We start from the raw sequence: 22,621 nt of genomic DNA, 5'->3' as shown, positions 1-22,621 counted from the left end.
AACAGAAGTCTTCTCTTTCTCCCAGTTTCCGCTCCTGGTACTGTGTATCTTTGTAACAGATAGCCCAAGGGAGCAAAACAGGGTGGACCAAAAACGCAATTTCCTCATCGTGTACAAAAACAGGTGGTAATTAGTAGGTAATAGAAAGTAAAAAAACAGTCTGTCTGTGGGACCTTAAAGAGAGACTAGAATAGTGTCTTTCTGATTGACTATAAATAGGGATCAGAGCAGCCAAACCCTAACCAGCTTACCTGGAGGTTAGGTTATAAAGGGTGTATTATGCTTCAAAGGAAAAGCACAGGTCCTCAGGTTGTCTACGGTTCGAGACGGATCAAGTAATCTTAAACTTTTGCATTTGGGTTTCCTAAAAAAAGTTGCCTGATTGTTTGCTGTTTCGTTTATTTATTTCCCTTGTTTACTTGCTGCTTGTTATTTGAACAACTGTTATCCTTTCTCATTCTGAAATCAATCGGAAAATTAGAACAATAACAATACAGCTTATGCTTATGTGGTAGGTAGGTAGGTAGGAAGAAGTAGGTATACAGTAATAAAAAAAAAAAAATAAAAAATAATAATAATCTCGATTAATAATCGATTAATCGATTATTTTTTATAATCGATTATTGATAATCGATTATGTGAAATAATCGATTATTCCCAACACTAGTAAAAAGTAATAAGTTCCACTTCAAGAACAAGCGAACTGTATGTGCAAAAGTGCGCCCTGAAATCCGAGTCTCCGCTATGCATTATCCATACAGGGATACTTTTATGTATACCTTTTTGTCTATACGAAAAAAACATTTTATTTGAAGGGGTATTTTGTATATCCATTTTTCCATTCTCTCTCTCTCTCCCGCTCCCTTTCTCCTTTGTTATCTTTTTGGTTTATCATTATCACAGTACCTATAGAGTTTTCCACTTTTCCGAATTAATCATTTTTATCTAGGTATCTGTACCAAAAATCTTTTGTATCTGTCGTTTGCACCTAGTGCCTAGCCCCCAAAAACAGCAACATTTAGGTAGGTATTTTCCCGTCAATGGAAAATTGGAAACCCGTGGCAAACTAATTAGGGTAATGGAAAGTATTCAAAATGTGAACAAGCCTGTAGGCTGGACTCTAGGGTCGTTTAGCCTGAGCCTAATTGAATGTAATCCCACAAAGCTTCAATGTGGGACAGCTAGACATGTTATTAAATTTGTCTATTATGTAAGTACCTACCTACATATTAATTAACTCCTCACTGGCCTTGTCTGCTTGTGAGCTTTACATTGAATACCTGTACATTTACGTAAAGGTGGACCAGAGCTGTAAAGTTTAAAGTGTAAACTCCGGGATAAAATCCGCCCCGGGCGGGAATCGAACCCGCGGCCTAGCGCTTATAAGGCAGACGCACTACCAACTAAGCTAACTAGGCTGGCGAAACACATCTTTGACGCTCAAATTTTAAGCTTGTATGCACAAACACAAAGATGTTCATACGTACACACACACACACTATCGGAGATGATCTTGTACGCATACTAGCTTCAAAACTATCGAAATCAAAGATGTTCATACACGCATACTAACTTCAAAATAATCAATCTCAAGGATGTTCTTATGTGTATACTAGTTTCAAAATAATCTTAAGGATGTTCTTACACACATACTAGAATCAAAACTTTGTATTTTTTTTCCTCAAATGTGAATTACTTCTTTTTTTAACTAATCCGCCCCGGGCGGGAATCGAACCCGCGGCCTAGCGCTTACAAGGCAGACGCACTACCAACTAAGCTAACTAGGCTGGCTATCGAATTCTTTTAATTTATATTATTATTATTTTTTTTTTTCTTTCTTTTAAGTGGCAGGGTTCTCCTAGAGGAGCTCTTCCACCCAACCACTAGCTCTTCCACCCAACCACTTATTCTAATTATTATTTCCAGGTCTAGAGCTGCAATGCATCGGCCACTTCTCGACCTTCTTTCCTCTCCTCCTCTCACCTCCCCTGCAGCCCTCCTCCCTCCGCCTTCTCGCGACAGTCTCCCGCTCCCAGGAGGTCATCGGCGACATGGCGGCGACCCCCGGCCTTCTGTCGCACCTCCTTCTGACGCTACACGCGACGAGTGGCGACGTCGCGAATGTAGAGGTGCTGCTAGAGGCGCTCATGTCGCTAGTATCACACGCCACCACCGTCAAGGAGATGCTCGCTAAAGGTAACCAACAACAGTAACCAAACCAACAACAGTAACCAAAAGATGTCCTCTGTCAAACCTCTTTGAAAATAATAAATATCTCGGTCTGGTGCACTTAAAAAAAAGCTTTTTAACTAAGCTAATAAAGCCGGCTTTTGCCAGCGGCCGAAGGCCACATTGCCTTTTATGTGTTGACGAAGCGAAGTAGGTAACCGGGCCTTGCCAGCCAGCGGCCGTAGGCCGCAATATATTTATTCTTTAGAAATGTAACATACCGAGCATTGCCAGTGGCCGACGGCCGCATTTCTGTTTAACAACAGATCTATCACCAAAAGCAGCGGCCGAAGGCCGCAATATGTTTATTCTTTACAAGTTTAACATAGCTAGCTTTGCCAGTGGCTGGAGCCTGATCAGATAAACATATATATGAACTTATGGACATGAAAAAAATAACACTTAGTTTTACCCCGTTACAACATTAACAAAAATCTCATAACTACCCATAACTTCAACTTTTATACGGAATACCCAACCACACCGGGGATTTAGCTCTACTAACGGTGATGCGTTAGATTTTTACTTTCTATTACTACAGTATAGCGAGCTATACTAGTAATGAAAGTATTGCAATAGGTCCATTTTTTTTATTATTATTATTTTTCTATCCAAGCAAGTATTTATTCGTCTCTTGTGTTTCACAGGAGGTTATCTGTTCCTATTGGATCTACTATGTAATTCGTCTCAGTATCAGTTACGAGTGCGCGCAGCTGAGTTATTGGCGCGCCTCTGTAATGATAAGCTGTCAGGCCCGCGTGTCAAACTGGCCCTGGACCATTTCCTGCCTCCTACTCTAACAGGTAAGAAAACAAACCAGTAACCAAATGATGGGGATTACGCGTGCGCGCAGCTGAGTTATTGGCGCGCCTGTGTTATGATAAGCTGTCAGGCCCGCGTGTCAAACTTGCCCTGGACCATTTCCTTCCACCTACTCTAACAGGTGAGAATTAAAGCAAGAAAAAGAAAAGGAAAAAAAATAAAGAATAAAAGAAGAAAGACTAAAGAGAAGAAAAAGAATTCTGTTTATCCTGCTTGAATGAGACTAAAAAGTCCCTTTACCCCCTCAGTCTAACTAAGAATAATAATAGTGCTTATTTATACTGCTCGCATAGGACTGAAAAGTCCCTTTACTGCAGCAGTAGGCTACTACTAATATTGTGGTCAAATTCTCAAATTATATTAAGGATAAAATTCCATACCTCGGCTGGGATTGAACCCACGCCCTCCTGTTTACCAGGCGAGCGCCTCGTACTAAGGTCTATGGGGAACACATATTACAATATTAGAGTAAATGAACTCCCTGCTTATTTGGTTAATTAGGAGAAAAAAATTGTACAGTAAAACTCTGGCTGGGGGGACGTTGAACCGTCAAGATAGCAAACGTTGAGTGCGAAGGGCATCCACTCGTAATTTTTTTGTAGCTAAAATGTCAGCCCTCAGAGCCCAAAAAAGCCCACTCCGAGGCTTAGGTGTTGGGGCAAACAGCCCTAAAGGGTGGGTTAACCTTCTACGAAGTTACGAAATTTCAGCCCAAAGCAATCACCCTAGTTAGGGCTGATTGGGAGGCTGACGAGAAACGCCGTCTCCGTCTGTACACGGGACAAGAAGAAGAAGATTTCAGTTTGTTGGACTTGTTGATGTTTGTGCTGGTAGTTTTTTTTTTTTTTTTCTCTTTTCCTATAATGGGTGGTTCACTTTCGTGTTCCCAGGAGCTGAACAACACCCTGGCCAAGCTCAGTGTCAAGGCGTGTTCCCGGTTAGCGGGCACACCGGAGGCTCCGTCACCCTGTATGCAACTGTTCAGCTCTCTACTCACACCCTATCTGGCGAGAGAACTGGTCAACGATAATGCTGAACAGGTAAGCTTGGATTAAACTTGGTTTAACTCTTAGATTGAGCGATCTGATTGGTTGATTTCAAACTTTTCAGCCAATCAGATTCTGAATTTCCAATCAGATTCTGAATAGGATTAGTTAGGATTAGGTAGCAGGTAGGTAGAGTTAGGTAGCAAAGGGTCCGCCCGTTTAAGTGTTAAATAAATAAATAAAAAATAAATTGCTCTTTTTTTCTCTCTTAAAATCTGACTGGAGTAGTGAAGGAACTTTTGACTTTTTTCATTCCCAATCTATTAATATAGATCGGGTGGTGCTTCAAACTCTTGACGTTCGTGCGCTTGATTCTATTCAAATATCAAATAGAATTCCATTTAGAAAGCTGGATTTCTTTTGATCGTGGGAATATTACGAATAGGTTCGCAACGCGTAAAGCATTTGCGGACACGAATAAAAGGATATTGTTCATACAGCCTGGCGCTCGATCGAACAAACAGTTGTTAAGCTTGCATTCAGTTTTGATTATTGATCCATTGAATTAAGAAAAAGTGCGCATTTACAGAGGGACGCTTTACAAACAAATTTCTTTGATGATTTGTAGAAAAGCTGACAGGAGATAGATCAAACCCGATTTTTGATTCGATAAAACCCTTCTCATGTGCTTCCCCTTTTGCACAGCTCCTCAAACTCCTAACAAGCAACGTGCGTACGCCCACTCTCTTGTGGAACAACACAACTCGCGCTCAACTTCGCGAAATCCTCGAGACCAATTTGAAAGCGAATTCGAGCGGCCGAGTTACGCTTAGTGTGCAGTACGCCAGTCACGCCTCGGAACTGATTGTGGGCGGAGTGTTTGTGAGAGTTTATAACGAAATGCCCAGCTTTGCCATTGAGGTGAGTTTTACCCCACATTACCCTATTATTTAATTTTAAATTAACTTCCATCCCAGTTTGCCCTATCATTTAATTTTAAATTGACTTTTACCCCAGTTTACCTTATCATTTCATTTTAAATTGACTTTTACCCCAGTTTACCTTATCATTTCATTTTAAATTGACTTTTACCCCCGTTTACCCTATCATTTCATTATTAATCAACTTTTTTTGCTCTAATTTTATTAGAAGACTAGTTTAGACTGTTGGATGTTGTATTAGTGGACGAAATGTCCCACTTTGCCAATGACTTTAGTTTTACCCCAGTTTACCATATTATTAAAAAAATTAACGAACTTTCTTTTTTTTCTCGATTCGCTGGTTTTTCTATTTTCTTATCATTGTATGTTGATTTTTTCCATTTTCTATTTTCTTATTTGATTATTGTTATTTTTTCCTCTTCTTTTTCAGGATTCAAAAACCTTCGTTTTGGATCTTCTCCTCTATTTGAAAAACATCGGTGATCCTTCTGTCTGTGATAGTTCTACTTTGGACAATATGATTAGTGTACTAACCGCCCTCAATAACGTGATAGTTAATAATACAGGTAAGAAATGAAATATAGATGTATTCCATGGTGTAGTGGTCACAGCACTCGTCTTGCACGTGGGAGACCCGGGTTCGATTCCCGGTGGTGTCGAAAAAAATTATCATGCAAATGATTGATTCCGTGACTGGCTGTTGCGGGGCCCACTCAGCCTCGTGAGGAAAATGAGTAGTCCTTCCTTTATTATTACAATAGTAATAAAAAGGTATAAGGGACGGACTATTGTATTCGCCTCGGTGTCGTCTGTCTGTCTGTCAGTCAGTCAGTCAGTCTGTCCCCATAGAAGGACTTATCCAAACCTGGTCAACCTATACAGGGTGTCCCGCGAACGACTGTACAACGCTTAAGGGTTGATGCAGGACCTAAAGGGCTACCAGAAAAAGCTATCTGGACAGATCCGATTTTCAACAGGGGCGGAGTTATGAAGGATTTTCTGTTTTTCAACATTTTTCATACCTTGTTCCCTTTAATTTAGAACCTCTCTAAAGAGTAGATTTTTCAAAGAGCAAACCTCTATAAAGAGCAAAATATTGCCGGTCCCTTGGGTTGCTCTTTATCCAGGTTTGACTGTAATATGATCGGGTTAAATTTTCTCTTCTGTTCTCAGGCGTTCCAGCAACGGCCGGCTATCTGACGCAGGGTAACACCTCGATGCCTTCCTCTCCCCCTCCCCTCCTGCCCAAACCCCCCTCCTCTCATGATCTACTCTCGTGATATACCCCCACCCGACCCTATTTCTACTGCTCCATTTACCCCCACTCTGCCCTATTTTTGTACTCTTTATCTGAGCCCTTGACACTCGTATTTATGAACAAGAATGATCGTTCTTAGATCAGTCTCAAGTCAAAATTGACCAATCAAATGCCTTGAGACTATGCTTAGCACGAACTTAAGAGCCAGCATTTTGTTCATAAATATGGGTGTAAGTCTATAAAATGCACAGTTAAAAATTTAGAGAGAATTTTTAAAAAAAAAAAAAAAAAAAAAAAAAAAAAAGCTTGTAAATTTATTTTGTTACTCATAGAAGAAGAAAATTTACCTATTAAAGGAATAAATTAAAAAAAAAGGCTGTGGGACTATAAACAGGGAGGAGAACAGCTAACCCTCCCTAACCAGCCTAGCTAGATGGCAGGTATTCAAAGGGTTCTCTCCGCTTTTAAGGTCCTCACGATGCGATGGTTGACTGCGGTTCAGGACAAGCCAATTAAACATGGCTAGAGACGGTGTATGGCAGATGAGAAAGATATCTTTTCTTTATTCTGCCATCACCATTCGGCGAAAGCTACATCAATAAATTATTCCATGCATGGCACAAGCTTTCCTTTTACGGATGGGTATACCATTTATATGTAGAAATCTTAAAAAGGGGTACTTTTCTATCAGGAGAAATTCAATGGGTTTCAGTGGAAACTTGAAGAAAAATCGAATTGAAAAAATGTTAGTTTTTAAAGAGATACAAAAAAATCTTTTTCTCAAGCCTCTGGTTGTGTTTGAGGGAGAATGGTCTGTACGTACGTACGTACGTACGTTACCTACTACAGGTTTAAATGGGAACAAGGTGGGCCCGTCCCTCCGGGAATTTTTTAGCCCGTATAGTTTATTCGATCGCGATTAGAGAAAATCAGTACTTATGTACCTACCTAATTTGTTTAATATTCAGTTTATTATCATTCTTGATTTGATTTTTTGATTTTACTTTTGTTCACGCCATGTGACCAGTCTTAATTTAAATTCCCTCCAAACCTATAAAATCTGTCATATGATTATTAATTTTGACACCTCTTTGTATGACATCTCATTGCAAGGAGGTATCTAGTTGTAAAAGTAAACAATAACCTCAGAATGAAATCTACCATTGTTCGAATCACGTCGTGCCTTTTCCTTATTCTAAATCATATATCCTTTGCTGCGGCGTAAGTAGTTATTTTTACAATAAAAGGTCCTGAACTTAAGGTAAGACCTCCATTCTCATTTTCGTAGTAGTAAAAGAACCAGCGGCTTTCGTTTCGTATTAAAACCTTCAAATTCCCACCCTTTCGCGTAGCGAGGAAACTCAGCCGAAGCCCTCGCTACAAACCTTCAGTAGCTATGACATATAAATGCGCATAGCGACCGGTGCCAGCATGGTAGGTAAACATTGATGTTAGCATTATTGAGATATTAGGAAAATTCTACATCGCTGCAGTGAGCACCAAAGTTGTGATATAATAAAACAAAGAAACGGCATTTATTTATTTAATAAGACTGAAAAGTCCCTTTACTCCCGCCGTCTAAACAAGGTCTTATGTATTTGGTACAAAATGGGTGTAATTTAAAAAAAAACTTGTTTAAATTTAAAAAAAAGGGAAAATATAGAATATAAAATAGAGTAGGGTAATACAAAAGGAAAAGGAAAATACAGTTATGAACTCAAAGCGAGAAAGTTTTAGATAACACTTCAGTCGATCATTTAAGACCGGTTTTAGGGTCACCTATGTTAAGCTACGCCGAGCAAGGCCAATAAATGGATGGATTGAAATAAAGGGAGAACGCTCTAGTCTTGATTTTAAATCATTACATGAAAGTAAAATCAAAAAATCAAATCAAGAATGATAATAAACTGAATATCAAACAAATTAGGTAGGTGCATAGGTATTCTTTAACCACGATCGAATAAACTACGGGCTAAAAAATTCCCGGAGGGACGGATCCAGCTTGTTTACTCTCTAACAGTTAAACTCTTTCTTCCCAGATTCTCTCCGGGAAGCTCCAGCCAGTAGCATAGGCCTGTTTGATTCCGAACAGGAAAACCCGGAACTTCTGTGGAATCAAAATCAGCGAGTTCAACTCATGAGCAATGTGCGAGTCATGTGTCAACAGTAAGTTGCTTTCCCCTTCAATAGGATGAGATGTAAAGAGTTAGCTTTGCATTATGGACGCACTTCAAATTTTCATTTTATTCGGGAAAGGAATTTTCAATTGTGCTAAGCATAAATGCTCGTCACAAATGTTTCCCGTTTAGTATACTACGCTGGATTTTATGTCTTGACTTGTACGATCCACCAACCTCCAGATCCAAAGTCCACCGCGCTTACCACTACACTGAGGTTTTCTTCACTACTTATTCATTTTGATACCCTGATTTTTTACTTTCTATTATTATTATATATATATATTTTTTATTTTTTTTTTTTATCCCATTATCATTTTCTGTTCCTTTTTTAATTGAGAAAACTTGAGTTTCACCACCTTTGTAATTTCGAAAATTCTCTTTTAATTTTTAATTCTATCACATTTAAAGTTCATTGACTGTGTTTTCTTACCAGATTATACCAAAGTATCCGGGCCAACCCCCTGGCTCAAACCACGCCCCTTCCCCCGCCTCCACCAATCATGAACACGCGTGAGATCATTGTGGGCGGAGTCTATTTGCGGCTGTTCGCGCTCAATACGGGGTGGAACCTGCGGAAGCCGAAGCACTTCTTGTCCGGCCTTCTCGATGAGGGACTGCGGGTGATGGGCGCCACGCCGCTTGATGTAAGTTGAAACATCCTGTAGGTATAAAATTTGTTTATTTTATTTACGTTTTTTCGAATCTCTGTGCTGAGATTTGGAGTTCGAGCGACTTTGGCTGAAATCGAAAGGCCTGAGCGTTGCGAACTCTTTTTGAGCTTTTTATTCGACCTTGAAGTTATCTCTTATTTCTTATTTCAGACCTCTCTCTTAGAAGATCTGTTCAGCAAATGCATATTAATTTGACCTTGAAAACTTTCCCCTGACCTTGAAGAAGCCTTATTCAACCTTGAAAGGCTCATCATTTGACCTTCAAGACAATTATGTTTCACCTTGAACTTTGTCCTTTTGTTTTAGTCCTTGAATGACTCGATGTTATATGACCTTGAACTTTCCTCATATGACCTTGAAATCTATTTTATTTCAGACCTCTCTCTTAGATCTGATAAGCAAATGTCTCCTAGGCTTGCTGCAAGCTCAGCCCAACCTTATCGACCTCGTTCCCTCATTGGCCCACATTTGACCTTGAACTATCTTCTTGTGACCTTGAACTATCTTCATTTGACCTTGACCTGTGATCTTTTGTTTCAGATTTTCAATGACTTTTGTCAGAGTCTAGTGTTATTTGACCTTGGAAAATTATCGTGTGTCCTTGAACTTTCCTCATTTAACCTTGAACTATCTTCTTGTGACCTTGAACTGTGATCTTTTGTTTCAGATCTTCATTGACTCTCTAGTCAGAGTCTAGTGTTATTTGACCTTGGACTGTGATCTTTTGTTTCAGATTTTCAATGACTTTTGTCAGAGTCTAGTGTTATTTGACCTTGGAAAATTATCGTGTAACCTTCAACTTTCCTCATTTAACCTTGAACTATCTTCTTGTGACCTTGAACTGTGATCTTTTGTTTCAGATCTTCAATCATCAATGACTCCCTAGTCAGAGTCTATTGTTATTTGACCTTGAACTGTGATCTTTTGTTTCAGATCTTCAATGACTCTTTTGCCAGAATCTAGTGTTATTTGACCTTTGAAAATTATTGTTTGACCTTGAATAAGCCTCTTATGACCTTGAACTTTCCTCATATGACTTTGAAATTATCTTTTTTTTCCAGACCCCTCTCTTAGATCTGATAAGCAAATGTCTCCTAGGCTTGCTGCAAGCTCAGCCTAACCTTATCGACCTCGTTCCCTCATTGGGCCATATCCCTCGGCTGTGTTGCCAACTCTCCTCTAGTCCTCTCCCCGTGAGCAAGTCCATCGTGGCAACCCTGCACATTCTGAGTCTCAGCGAGGTGAGTAACATCTGGCAACAGTGTATTTTAAATTTCGTCAATTTAATTCAATTTGAAAGTAAATAATGATAGTAAAATTTCAATTTATTGCTAAATAAAAATTAATAAAATAAAAAATAGGAAAAAAGCCATTCCGATGACTTGTTTTTGTTTTATTCCTCGATTTTTTTTTCCAATATTTTTTATTTATTATACCTCTTAATTAGAAAATTATTCTGCACGAAATACATAAGACCTTGTTTAGACTGCGGGAGTAAAGGGACTTTTCAGTCTCATTCTGGCTGTATGAAAGAGGTATATTCTAATTGATTTTTACAGGCATGTGTGGGAAGTATGTCACAAGTAGACTGTATAGGTCCCATCAAGTATGTGCTAACTTCACACCAGTCCCTCCTCTCGCTCACTGCAGAGACCCTGGCGCGAATATTTGCCGCCAAGAAAGACAAAATAGTCAAACAAGTAAGTTCAATTGAAAATTTAGAGTGAATTTTGTAAAAAAAAAAAAAAAAAAAAAAAAAAAAAACTTTTAAAAAAAAAAAAAAAAAACAAGCTGATGATAATTATATTCAAAATTTAGGTAATTAGATTTCGTAGCATCAAAAAATATTCATCATCTGTGAAGCTAAGGAAGTTCCAAGTTGTGAAGTTTGGATCGATAGGTACAGAAACTTGTTGTTGAAGATTCGTTACTTCAGCTTTTGCCATTGCCATCAGGAGAAGGGATTTTTTATTATCATTTATGACTTACTTCTTTATTTGTTCGTTAAATAAATTGTTTTATTATCCCTAGTAATACAAACATGTTAAACAAAACTAATAAGTAGAAGGGTCAATTCATATCTTTTACCTATACTAGGTACAGAATACATCTTGGGATTTTGTATGCTTAAAGGCCCAGTGTCCAAAATTTAGGACATTTTTCAACCCTAAGAAAACTCGAGTAATTATTGAAAAATGGAAAAATTAATTATGTGTACATGGGCCAAAACACTTCTACTTTAAAAATATCTAATACTTATTTTATTTCAAAAACATTTTTTTCTTGGGCTTTTAGGACTACAAAACAAATGTCCAAAATTTTGGACATTGGGCTTTTTATTATTACATGGTTTTTTACATGGTTTTACTTAACTTGAGATCTCTGTTTGTTTGTTTGTTTGGGTCAAATCTTGTAACTAAAATTTGGGCCACTTCCACTGGTCCGATTGACCTAAATTTAGGGTAAGTTATGTATCTTGAATGACAATAGAATATTTCGTGGAATTTGACCCCCCCGCTCTCACCGTTTTCCATACAGGGTGTAATTACGTTCTGTTGTTATGTTGTAATATTAACAAATGGAAAAATGGTAAATTAAAATCTTTCAGGCAATAGACGCGGACCTCATTTCGACTCTCCTCAACCTTCTCTCCGGGCAGGGCGGTCTCGAATCTTGCGACAACGCGAGCACGGTCAAAGCGCACATCGTGAAAGCGCTAAAGTCCATGGCGCAGAGCGCAATGTACGGCGGGTTTGTTAGCGCGACTCTGGACAAGTCGAGCGTTTGGTCTGCGTACAAGTCGCAGAACCATGACCTGTTCATTGGGAGCTCGCAGTCGAACGCGTATCTGACGGGTTACCTTATTTTCTTTATCTGAGCCCCTAAGTCTATAATACCTTATTTTCTTTATCTGAGCCCCTAAGTCTATAATACCTTATTTCTACGGCTCCATTTACCCCCACTCTGCCCTATTTTTGTACTCCTTTTGAAATTCCCTTCTGGAACCTAGATTTTTTTTTTTTTTTTTTTTTTAGTATTATGTTTTGGTCAGCTTTAGTCCCAGTGAGTTTTGCTGAGTTTTAACTCGGTGATTTTGTACAAAGTTTGTTGCTAATAACTCTTGACACTCTTGACAATCATTTGTTAATGGCTCTTTATTTTGTTTTGTAAGCCGTGAATTGTACAAATAAATAAATAAATTCAATCCTTTTTTTAGTGAAAATTGGCAAACTTGGTCAATATGTCCAGAAAATACACGAGACCTTGTTTAGACTGTTGGAATAGGCAGATTTTTTGGTCTCATTCGAGCGGGATAAACAAGGTTAATGAGTCGGATGGTGCAGACCTATAAAAAGAAAGAACGAACCTTCAATAGAAATTTAACAAATAATGCAAACCACACTAGTAGATCATTGATGGCCGAGGCCACAAGTGAGCGTATTTGGATTAACTTCGGATCAAGCAATCTGATTGGGGTTGATTTCAAAAAATTCCGCCCGGGGCGGATTTTATCCTGATGGGATAATGTTCGTTCTCGGAACGGCTGGCTTTTTCCTATCCTGTCTTCCTTCTCTCTTCGATTTCGGGACGATAAGACCATAGAAGTTACAGTTCGCTCTGTCAAACCTCTTAAAAAAAAAAAAAAAAAGATAACACAATCAACAAAGAAACCCATTTGAAAAGTTCTATTCTATATTGGACCTTCAAAGGCCCTATATGCGTCCTTGTCTGGCTAGAGGACGTTAATCAGAGAGAAGACTAGCGTCTGGCTGTGGGACTATAAACAGGAAGGAGAACAGCTAACCCTAACCAGCCCAGCAAGCTGGCAGTTCCTCAAAGGGTTCTCTCTGCTTTTAAAGACCAAGTACAAGTCCTCACGATGGTTGACTGCGGTTCAGGACGAGCCAGCCAATTTAACATGGCTAGAGCTAGAGACCATCACCCCGGTGTATAGCAGACACAAACAGACATCTTTTCTTTATTCTGCTATCGCCATTCGGCGAAAGCTAAAGCCGCTACTACTACAACAACAACATATGCGCCCTTTTTCTCATTCCTATTGCTTGGTTTAATTCTGTAATTTTTACTTTTCTTACCCTATGGGAAGAAAAGTAGGTACAGTCAAACCTGGATAAAGAGGACTCGGATAAAGAGTAAAACTTGATAAAGAGGAAAAAAATCGTGGTCCCTTCATTGTTGACCCAAAAACCTGGTTAAACAGCAAAATCGAGCCTCTATAAAGATCAAATTGTTGAGAGAAAAGGAGAAGATTAGATCAAGTCGCAGGTTGCTGATTTAAAAAAAAAACTTTCACAGCTTTTGGGATCGAACCCTAGGACTTTTGGTACCTCATTAACCTACTAGATAAACTGATTTTAGACGGATCCCGGACCTCTATAAAGAGCAATTTGAAAATTTAGAACCTCTCTAAAGAGTAGATTTTTCAAAGAGCAAACCTCTATAAAGAGCAAAATATTGCCGGTCCCTTGGGTTGCTCTTTATCCAGGTTTGACTGTAATATGATCGGGTTAAATTTTCTCTTCTGTTCTCAGGCGTTCCAGCAACGGCCGGCTATCTGACGCAGGGTAACACCTCGATGCCTTCCTCTAAAAAATGGCGACTCTTAACCGCAGTCGAGAGCTTGGTTTAGTATGGCAAGAGGGGAAACGTAAACCTAAAAGTGGTTAACGCCCCTCACGTCATAAACACACTTCCATGTGAGGGGAGATAGTGACCTTGAATGAACCGCGCTGAGGTTAGCGGTTAGATGTTAAATAAAATACGACAAATGTTAAGTTAACCCCGCAATCAAAACCATAATACGTGTATTTCTATATGCAATATTTTCCTTTTGTACATAGCCTCTCTATCTGTCGCTATAATACTTATAACTACTCATTAATATTCATACAAAACCATTGTTATAACCTGGTGGTGTAGTGGTCAAGGCGCTCGCCTGGTAAACAGGAGGGCGTGGGTTCAATCCCAGCCGAGGTATGGAATTTTAGTAGTGGTCAAGACGCTCGCCTGGTAAACAGGAGGGCGTGGGTTCAATCCCAGCCGAGGTATGGAATTTTATCCTCAAAATGATTTGAGAATTTGACCACATAATAGTAGTAGCCTACGGCTGGAGTAAAGGGACTTTTCAGTCCTATGCGAGCAGTATAAATGTTATTACATAATGTTTACAGTTTGTTCACACTGCACGGGTTTTTTCTTCGTCCCAAATTCAAATTTTCCGAATTTTTCTTCGTTGGAAATGTGAACACACTAATTCACAGGAAAAAAACACAAAAAAAATCGTACTAACGAAGAAAAATTCATGGCGAAAAAAAAATCGTTTCGTGTAGTGTGAACTCTCCCCCAGACTAAAATTTGTTTCATATACATATATATTATTTTATACGTACCTATTAAAGAAAAAAGTCAATACCATAATAATTATGATAAATAAATATAAATTTTATTGTAAATCTATGCGTCTTTTCTATTTCTTCAAAGATATGTTATTATTATTATTTTTTTATCTATCTATCCTTAATTGACTTGAAAACAAATACATCTTTTTGTCCATAAATGTGTATGGGTCTGAGTGAGTGCAACCCGAAAGTAATGTTTGAAAAGGCTATCTGTTCAGATACCAACCATGCTTGACGTTGCTTAACTGTGGTGATTCCTAATCTCTCGTTGTATAAAAAAGATTACTGAAAGTTAAAAAAGAGAAATGTAATATTGAAAATACAGGGATTTTATACATAAAAGATTTTTTATTTACAAAAGATAAAGTAGACAATCTATTCTTTTTACAATACCTAGGTACTTCTTATAAATCAAATGAGACTTTTGGCCATATCCACTACATTAGATATCCATTACTGGCTCAGTGATTTATTTCATGTCTCAATACATAATAATGGAGCTCTAAGGGTTAGGTGGTAGAAAACGCCTCCGGCGTTAACCTCGCCTAGTGGTTACCTTCCACTCAAGAGTCTACTATTATTATTATCCTAAAAAATCCAATATTTCCTGCCAAAGATATTTTGAGGAAAAATTAACACAGTTCAAAGACATGTTTACCTCTTGGTTTCCATCTAAATGATTCGACGGTTCTCTTTCCTTATTTAACTTCGAACTCACTGCGACTCTACCTTCGTCAAAATGGTACTCGTTTTGAACCCTACTTATTTTGCGCTCTACCTAATCCCAACTTACCTTTCCGTCGCGATGATCGTGAGTCTGCACCGTGCCGCTCTCGGTCGTTCGTACATGATCGGGTGAGTCCGGCTGGGCTCGGGGCTCATCGGGTATGATAGACTCGTAGTCTACGGGGGCCAGAACGACGACTGATGTTATCCGACGGTTACGCAGGAGTTCCGTGTTGGGGAGGGGGAATGAAGCGCCATTCACTAGAGGAGAAGAGAAAAAAGTTTTGAAGCTAATGTGCAAGGAAGAACATCTTTGATTTTCAGTTTTGAAGCTAGTATGCAAGGAAGAACATCTTTGATTTCCATTTTTGAAGCTAGTATGCAAGAAAGAACATCTTTGATTTTTCAGTTTTGAAGCTAGTATGCAAGGAAGAACATTTTTGATTTTTCAGTTTTGAAGCTAGTATGCAAGGAGAAACATCTTTGATTTTCAATTTTGAAGCTCGTATTCAAGGAAGAACATTTTTGATCTTCAGTTTTGAAGCCAGTATGCAAGTAAACACAATGGAACTCACCTTTCAGTGGCAGATATCGGTTGTATGACGCATCATTGAGTACTACAGGGTCTAGGGTGACCTCAGCCGTCTGAGGCTGCCCAGGTTGACCTTGAAGATAGGACTGGGCGATCTGTTGACCTTCGGGCGTGTCCGGGTTGAATTTGACGACCTTCATCTCAACGTTTCGACCTTGGGCGCTGGAGGCTGCCTCTTCCGATGAGGCTGAAAGCGGAAAATGGGCACTTTACTACGTGTATGTGTATAATTGCTAAGGTTTTTAGTGAAGTTACTAAACCTCAGATAGATGAGGTTTTTTTTATTTATTTATAATTTGAAATATATAAAAAAAAACCTCATCTAGGTACCTTTATGTAGGTATCTTGAAAAAGTCCTTTCATTTGTCCATACACGGTGGGTTTTGAGTGAGACAATACGGGGCAATCAAGAGGCTGGCGCAAGATAGAGCAAAGTGGAGAGACATCATTGAAGAAATATAGAGCTACCTTCTCCGATAGAAGACGCAAACTTATGAATGAATGAATGTGTGATACGTTCCTAGGGTATATCAATGATACACTGTGTCATGCCCATGATTAATTCACCGGGTATGGAGTCATACTGGATAATCCCTTACAAGACCTGCTGCTAGCAAATGATGTGGCGGTCCAAGTTGATCTGGCATGGTCAATGGTCAAAGTGGACACGGAAAGTAAGTACAGTAGAACCTCGATTATTTCAACTAATTGGGACCGGGGTAGTTGAAATGATCGAGCTTGAAATGATCACTTTGTATGATCTTTTCTTCTGATAAGATAGGATATCCTTTGAAAGATAGAAAAAACAATGGATTTTGGAGTTGAAATATTGGAAGTTGAAATAATCGAGTTTCTACTGTAAGTCATCCCTTACCTGCCACATTGTCGGCGCTGCGTTTCGTGATCTCAGTACTGCGTTTCTGAGCCGCACCGCCGCCCCCGTAGAAGTTGGCGAGCGCCTCGGGCGGCAAATTCTCGATCGGTATGTCGCCGACCTTGTCGTAGTCCAAGATTTGAATGTCGGCATTGCCGAGGATGCCCGAAGACAGGAGCTGCTGTCGGATGTCATCGGGAACCTGAAGAGAGAAGGGAAAAGGGATACAAATTGCGAAATGGGTTATTTCCCTTCCTTCCTTCCTTCCTTCCTTCCTCTTTTGTTTCTGGTATAAAGTCTAAATATGTACCTAATGAGGTCTAATTTTTACAGAGAGATCAAAAAAAAAATATTTTTTTTTTTTTTTTTTCAAAAAATTCACAAAAAATCAATGCTAATAAATCTCATTCTAGCCTCGTCATACCCAAAATCCTAAATTCAAGACATTTGTTTAGTAGTCAAGCCAAGGGTCTAAGAAGGATTTGTATGCTCATCTGACAGAGTCCTATATTGAGGACGTTTTGACTTGTCTTTTCCCCCTAGAGTGCAAAACTTGTACCAAAATAGTCACTAGTCAGCTGATTTCAAAATACATAGCAAAATATTCCTGAGTTCCTGGGTACTTGGAGGTATAAAACGCGTGTCCTAAATGTAGGACATCGGTAATGTAGGACTACAAACCACGAAAAGTCCTTGGCCACGACGAGGCTAGAAAGAAATTGTCGAATTACATACCTCGTCAGGTAGAGCCAGCAAATTCTTGTTAAACTTCTCCTTCTGTGCCTTCGTCAACTCCGTGGTAGTTTCAGGCGCGACCGTCGTCACTTGCGAGGCAGCAGTCGACTGGTATTTCACACTAGGTTGAGTTGAAGACACATACTTGGTCGTCGTGGGTTTGGAATAAACGTCCTGGGTCTTCTTGCTAGTCTGATACTGGGAGAGTTTACCCTGGTATGGGTCGGTTTCGGGACGATGATTCTGGAGCCTTTGCTGTTGACGCTGAGCTTCTTCTTGTTGCTGCCTCTGCAATTCTTGTTGGTGTCTTTGTAGAAGTTCTTGTTGCTGCCTCTCTTGCTGTTGTCTTTGGAGTTGCTCCTGCTGTTGGCGTTGTTGCTGTTCTAGCTGTTGTCTTTGTTGCTGTTCTTGCTGTTGTCTTTGAAGCTGCTCTTGTTGCTGCCTCTCTTGCTGTTGCCTCTGCTCTTGCAGACGCTGTTGGTCTTGCTGTCCCTGTTGCTGGTACTGCTCGCGGTCCTTCTGCAGAAGTTTTACCTGCGCCAGTCTCTGCTTCTCGAGCAGCAGCTGGTATTCTTCGTTGGACAACTCAGTTCCCGCCCTCAGCGAGCTCAGAGTTTGCTCTCCCTGCACGAACAGGTTGTTCTGTTGCTCAACGTTTAAGTTGGTGGGAGGTTTGTTGTACAGGCTTTGCTGGAGGAACGACGAAGGGATGGCCTCCGTCTGCGTCGGTGGCTTGGAGTATTGTTGCTGTTGGAGGCTGTAGTACTGTTGCTGCAATTGCTGCAGCTGAGCTTGTTGCTGCCGCTCGATCTCTTGCTTCTGTTCATCGTAGAGTTGTTGCTTTTGAAGCTGAAGCTTCGAGTCGGTGGACGGCTTCTGGTAGACCGGTTCGTCGAAGGATGCTATCTCCTGGGATTGTTTCGCGGGACTGTAGCTGGGTTTACTTGACGAATACTGTTCGAAGCTTGGCTTCTGAGTGAACTGTTGTTCGTAGACGGGGTCTGGCTTTCGAACGGCGTCGAATGTGTTGAACTGTTGCATCGGGGGGGTTTTCAGAGCGGCCTGTTGAAACCCATTGATCTGAGGTCGCTTGGTCTCGACGTTGGGTGCGTAAGTGTTTTGCTGGTATTGAGGAGGAGGTTGGAACAGCTCCTGCTGAGAGTAGATCGGTTGAGAGGGGACGAACGGTTTCTCTTGACGGACAGATTGGTACTGTGGTTGCAAAGGTTGGTTGGGCTTGTAGACTGGGGAAGGGCCTTGGTTTTGAATCTCTGGAGGGCGTTGATACGGTTGAGGTGGGGCTCCGGGGAAAGATACTTTGGCGGGTGTTGGGTTTGGCCGGTTGAAATTTCCGGAAGGTTGTGGTGAGTAGGCGTCACCACCGACAGGTCTGTTGTAATTATGGCCGTTTCTAACTGGACCCTCATAGTTTGGTCCGTTTCTAATTGGGCCGTCAAAGTTAGGCCCATTCCTTACGGGTCCATCGAATGGTGGCCCATTCCTAATCGGACCGTCAAAGTTAGGTCCATTTCTTACTGGACCATCAAAGTTGGGCCCATTTCTCACTGGGCCATCAAACGGAGGTCCATTTCTAACAGGCCCGTTGAAATTCGGCCCTCGGCCGCCTGGGCCCTCAAAAGGTCCATTCCTCACCGGACCCTCTTTCGGCCCAAATTTCCCCGGGCCTTCAAAAGGTCCGTTGCGAATGCGTCCGTCGAAATTGTTTCCAAACTCTTGAGGGCCGTTCCGGTTATAATCAGGCCCGTTTTTGAAAGGGCCAGAAAAGTCGCCGATGGCGTTATTCGGGTGGTAATCGTTGGGCGGTCCTCGGAAGGGCCCGGAAAAGTCCTTGCCCGGAGGGAGGGCTTGGAATTCGTTCTGATTGAGGATGGGGCTGCGGTATTCCGGCGTTCGGCGGACGGGCTGCAAATCGGACCCGGCTGCTAGTTAGCTTAGTTGGTAGTGCGTCTGCCTTGTAAGCGCTAGGCCGCGGGTTCGATTCCCGCCCGGGGCGGATTTTGCAGCAGGATAAAATCCGCCCCGGGCGGGAATCGAACCCGCGGCCTAGCGCTTACAAGGCAGACGCGCTACCAACTAAGCTAACTAGGATGGCATACTCCATTTTCAATACAAGAAAATTGTTATGGGTATTAGATGGTAAAATTCGCAGAGGCTGAGTTTAAGAGAAGCCTTTAAAATCCTCTAAATAGTCTCTTTAAATCAATCTGGGTCCTTAGAAGTACAAGATAGTGTAAAATTAAAGAAATATTAGGTCTAGCATTCCAGAGGCAATTTGTTTCTGGCTACCTATTTGTCTCATACAACAATTGTTGATCTTTTGGTCTTAACCATAGATCAGCACAGCAGAATTACATTTGTACAAATTTTTAGATAATATGTAATTTGTAGAGAATGTTTTACCTCCATTATTGACCGCTAGAGATCTCTGCTGATTCGGTTGGCTATGACCATGATGGTGCTGATGGGGATTACCAGATTGCTGACCGGAGGCTTTGGCGCTTGCGTCAGCTGCTGATGAGACCAGAGTTACCCATGATGCTACCAGACACGTCTGAAAATGAAAGAGAACAAAAATGAAAATTTAAAAGACAATTGAGATTCGACATTCAACAAAAACAAAAATGTTAGTGTCAGGCTAGATAGCATGAACTGTCAGCCCCGGGCGGGAATCGAACCCGCGGCCTAGCGCTTACAAGGCAGACGCACTACCAACTAAGCTAACTAGGCTGGTTAAAAATTGAAAGCTGACCAATATTTTAATATGTAGATGAATCTATAAACCTTGTGATTATCGATCTAAGAAAGTAGAAGGTTAAGAAATTATACATTTAAACTAAATTAGTTAGAGCGAAGTAGAGAGAGAGCTTTCGTTAAATGAAAGTCGACTAAAATAAATTAAGTTGGTTTGGCATCTCCACTAATTCTCTAAGTAGGTGGTGGATGTGCCATTTTTTCCTGCTTCAAAATCAAATCAAACTAAATCACAGCCAGCCTAGTTAGCTTAGTTGGTAGTGCGTCTGCCTTGTAAGCGCTAGGCTAATCCGCCCCGGGCGGGAATCGAACCCGCGGCCTAGCGCTTACAAGGCAGACGCACTACCAACTAAGCTAACTAGGCTGGCTACCTACCTTCTTAATACAGTTTGTAAAGAGTAAAAAAAAAAGTTTGATTGTAGGGTGACATGAAAGTTCTGTGAACTGTAGAAAACACTCAGAAAGCCCAGCCTATAGTTAGCTTGGAGGGTAGCGCGTCTGCCTTGTAAGAGCTAGGCCGCGGGTTCGATTCCCACCCGGGGCGAACTTTATCCTAAACAGAAAGTTTCCTTCTCGGAACGGCTGGCTTTCTCCTATCCTGTCTTCCTTCTCTCTTCGATTTCGGGACAATAAGACAATAGGAGTTACAGTTCCCTCTGTCAAACCTTAAAAAAATCGTTCCAATTCCGTATTTGTAAAATCATAACATAAGGTCAGCCACTCAGTACCAGGTAGACCTGACACCTGAGCATACACACTATCAGGTAGAAGTGATCAGTTGTACCTGTCATCAGGTAGACCTGATAGTGAGTGACTGGCCTAACACATAACACTCGTAGGTACACTATTTTATTATTTACAGTAGAACCTCGATCATTTCAACTTTCAACTTCCATTATTTCAACTCTCTATTATTTTAAAACCCATTGTTTTTTTTCTATCTTTCAAAGGATATCCTATCTTACCAGAGGAAAAGATCATAGAAAGTGATCACTTCAACTATCCCCGGTCCCAAGTAGTTGAAATAATCGAGGTTCTACTGTATTTTATTTTTTAGTAATTTTTATTTGACAAAGACAGCATTCTCAACCTCTCTCACGTACTGTCTCTCTCTCCTTCTCTCTCTCTCTCTCTCTCTCTCTCTCTCCTTCTCTCTCTCTCTCACTCAATAATAATAATAATAATAATAATAATAATAATAATAATAATAATAATAATAATAACTCAGAAGCCTCCAAAGGCCGATGAAACATTTTGGAGCCATCTTAGATTTTAAAAGACTTCCAGAAATTTTTAGGTTGAGATCTAATGGTGCGAAAATCGACTTTTTTGGGTCACACTAGCAACGAAAACTTTATAGATCCTGCTAAGGTGGAAAAAAAGTATGGATCTTTTCCTTGAAGTGTTGGCGAACGTAATCAAGCGTCTGAAGTAAAAAAAGTAAAAAATGTACTAAATAAACAAAAAAGTAGGTACTATTTTTTTTAAGTTTTTGAGTCCCACTAGTAACGCGGTGCACGTTCCCAGATCTTAAAATAAAAACCATGTAAAATTGTAAAAGGAGTGAAATGAATAACTTACCAGTAGCGGGTACTTCATATTAGCTTCTGGAGGGAATCTGCAAATCAGCTGCCAAGTTTCTGTCAGCACCCGAACATTGAATAGTTGCACTAGCAGTTCTCCAGTTCGATACCAGGGTTAGGTATAAAGTTTTATCTACTTAGATACTGGATTTATTTATTATTTATCTATCTAGGTACATTAGATTAATTTAGATTAATTACACCGCATTAGATTAATTATTTATCTATCTACATATTACGTAGGAATTATTATAAAGGTGGTGACAGACCGCGGTCTGTCAGACAGACGGAAAGTGTGTGGCCTGAAGAGCTTCAGATCCAGGTCTCTCAGAACGTGTGACAGACCTACATTGGGTCTGAAGCTTTTTTCTGCCACACACACAAACGTTCTGACTGTCTAACACTAAAGGCGGGCATAAAATCGCCTTTGGTGTAGTTTGAAATCATGCACTTTAGAGTATTTACCACTTAAGTAATAAAGATTAATTAAAAAAAAAAAAAAAAAAATCACTCTCACTTTTCACCTTTTTTTCCCAGTTCTTTTCAATCAATCTTTCACTTCACAAATTTTTTTCAACACTTTTTTTATCTTTTAAAACTTAAAAAACTTTAAAAAAAAGACACCTTTGTACCGAACTCACGACTACCGAACTGTGCTGCTAGGGAGGTCTTGATCCTAACTGGGTAGCTAGAGGACTTGGTTGGTTCTTGGTTCCTACTCAGTTCTCTTCTGTCAATACTCTGTCACTTTCTATAATTCTATCTGCAATACCTACACCTTGATGTAAGTATGTATGCAGGTGTCTCTTTGCTCTCTTCCTCTCCTTCTTTC

The 22,621-nt window shown here is 40.2% G+C and overlaps 2 protein-coding genes across 2 annotated transcripts; one reads left to right on the top strand and one right to left on the bottom strand.

The window, feature by feature from the left end:
* Nucleotides 1-1,904: 1,904 nt before the first annotated feature.
* On the top strand, nucleotides 1,905-13,970 carry LOC103508576 (dnaJ homolog subfamily C member 13-like). Its single transcript, XM_008473131.2, has 9 exons — nucleotides 1,905-2,196; nucleotides 2,877-3,032; nucleotides 8,276-8,402; nucleotides 8,850-9,060; nucleotides 10,149-10,328; nucleotides 10,647-10,787; nucleotides 11,696-11,942; nucleotides 13,641-13,717; nucleotides 13,950-13,970. The coding sequence occupies exons 1-9, from the start codon at nucleotides 2,052-2,054 to the stop codon at nucleotides 13,968-13,970; spliced, it is 1,305 nt and encodes a 434-aa protein (XP_008471353.1). The 5' UTR covers nucleotides 1,905-2,051.
* Nucleotides 13,971-14,748: 778 nt separating this feature from the next.
* On the bottom strand, nucleotides 14,749-19,861 carry LOC103508574 (putative uncharacterized protein DDB_G0271606). The gene is made up of 6 exons (XM_026823148.1): nucleotides 19,856-19,861; nucleotides 17,435-19,357; nucleotides 16,700-16,901; nucleotides 15,809-16,012; nucleotides 15,301-15,494; nucleotides 14,749-14,769 (listed from the first exon to the last, which is right to left on the bottom strand). The coding sequence occupies exons 1-6, from the start codon at nucleotides 19,859-19,861 to the stop codon at nucleotides 14,749-14,751; spliced, it is 2,550 nt and encodes an 849-aa protein (XP_026678949.1).
* Nucleotides 19,862-22,621: the final 2,760 nt, after the last annotated feature.

This window comes from Diaphorina citri, unplaced genomic scaffold (assembly GCF_000475195.1).
Source record: "Diaphorina citri unplaced genomic scaffold, Diaci psyllid genome assembly version 1.1 scaffold411, whole genome shotgun sequence".
NCBI classification, from domain to species: Eukaryota; Metazoa; Arthropoda; class Insecta; order Hemiptera; family Psyllidae; genus Diaphorina; species Diaphorina citri.
Note: the sequence above shows the minus strand (reverse complement) of the source record. Positions and strands in the feature narration are given on the sequence as shown.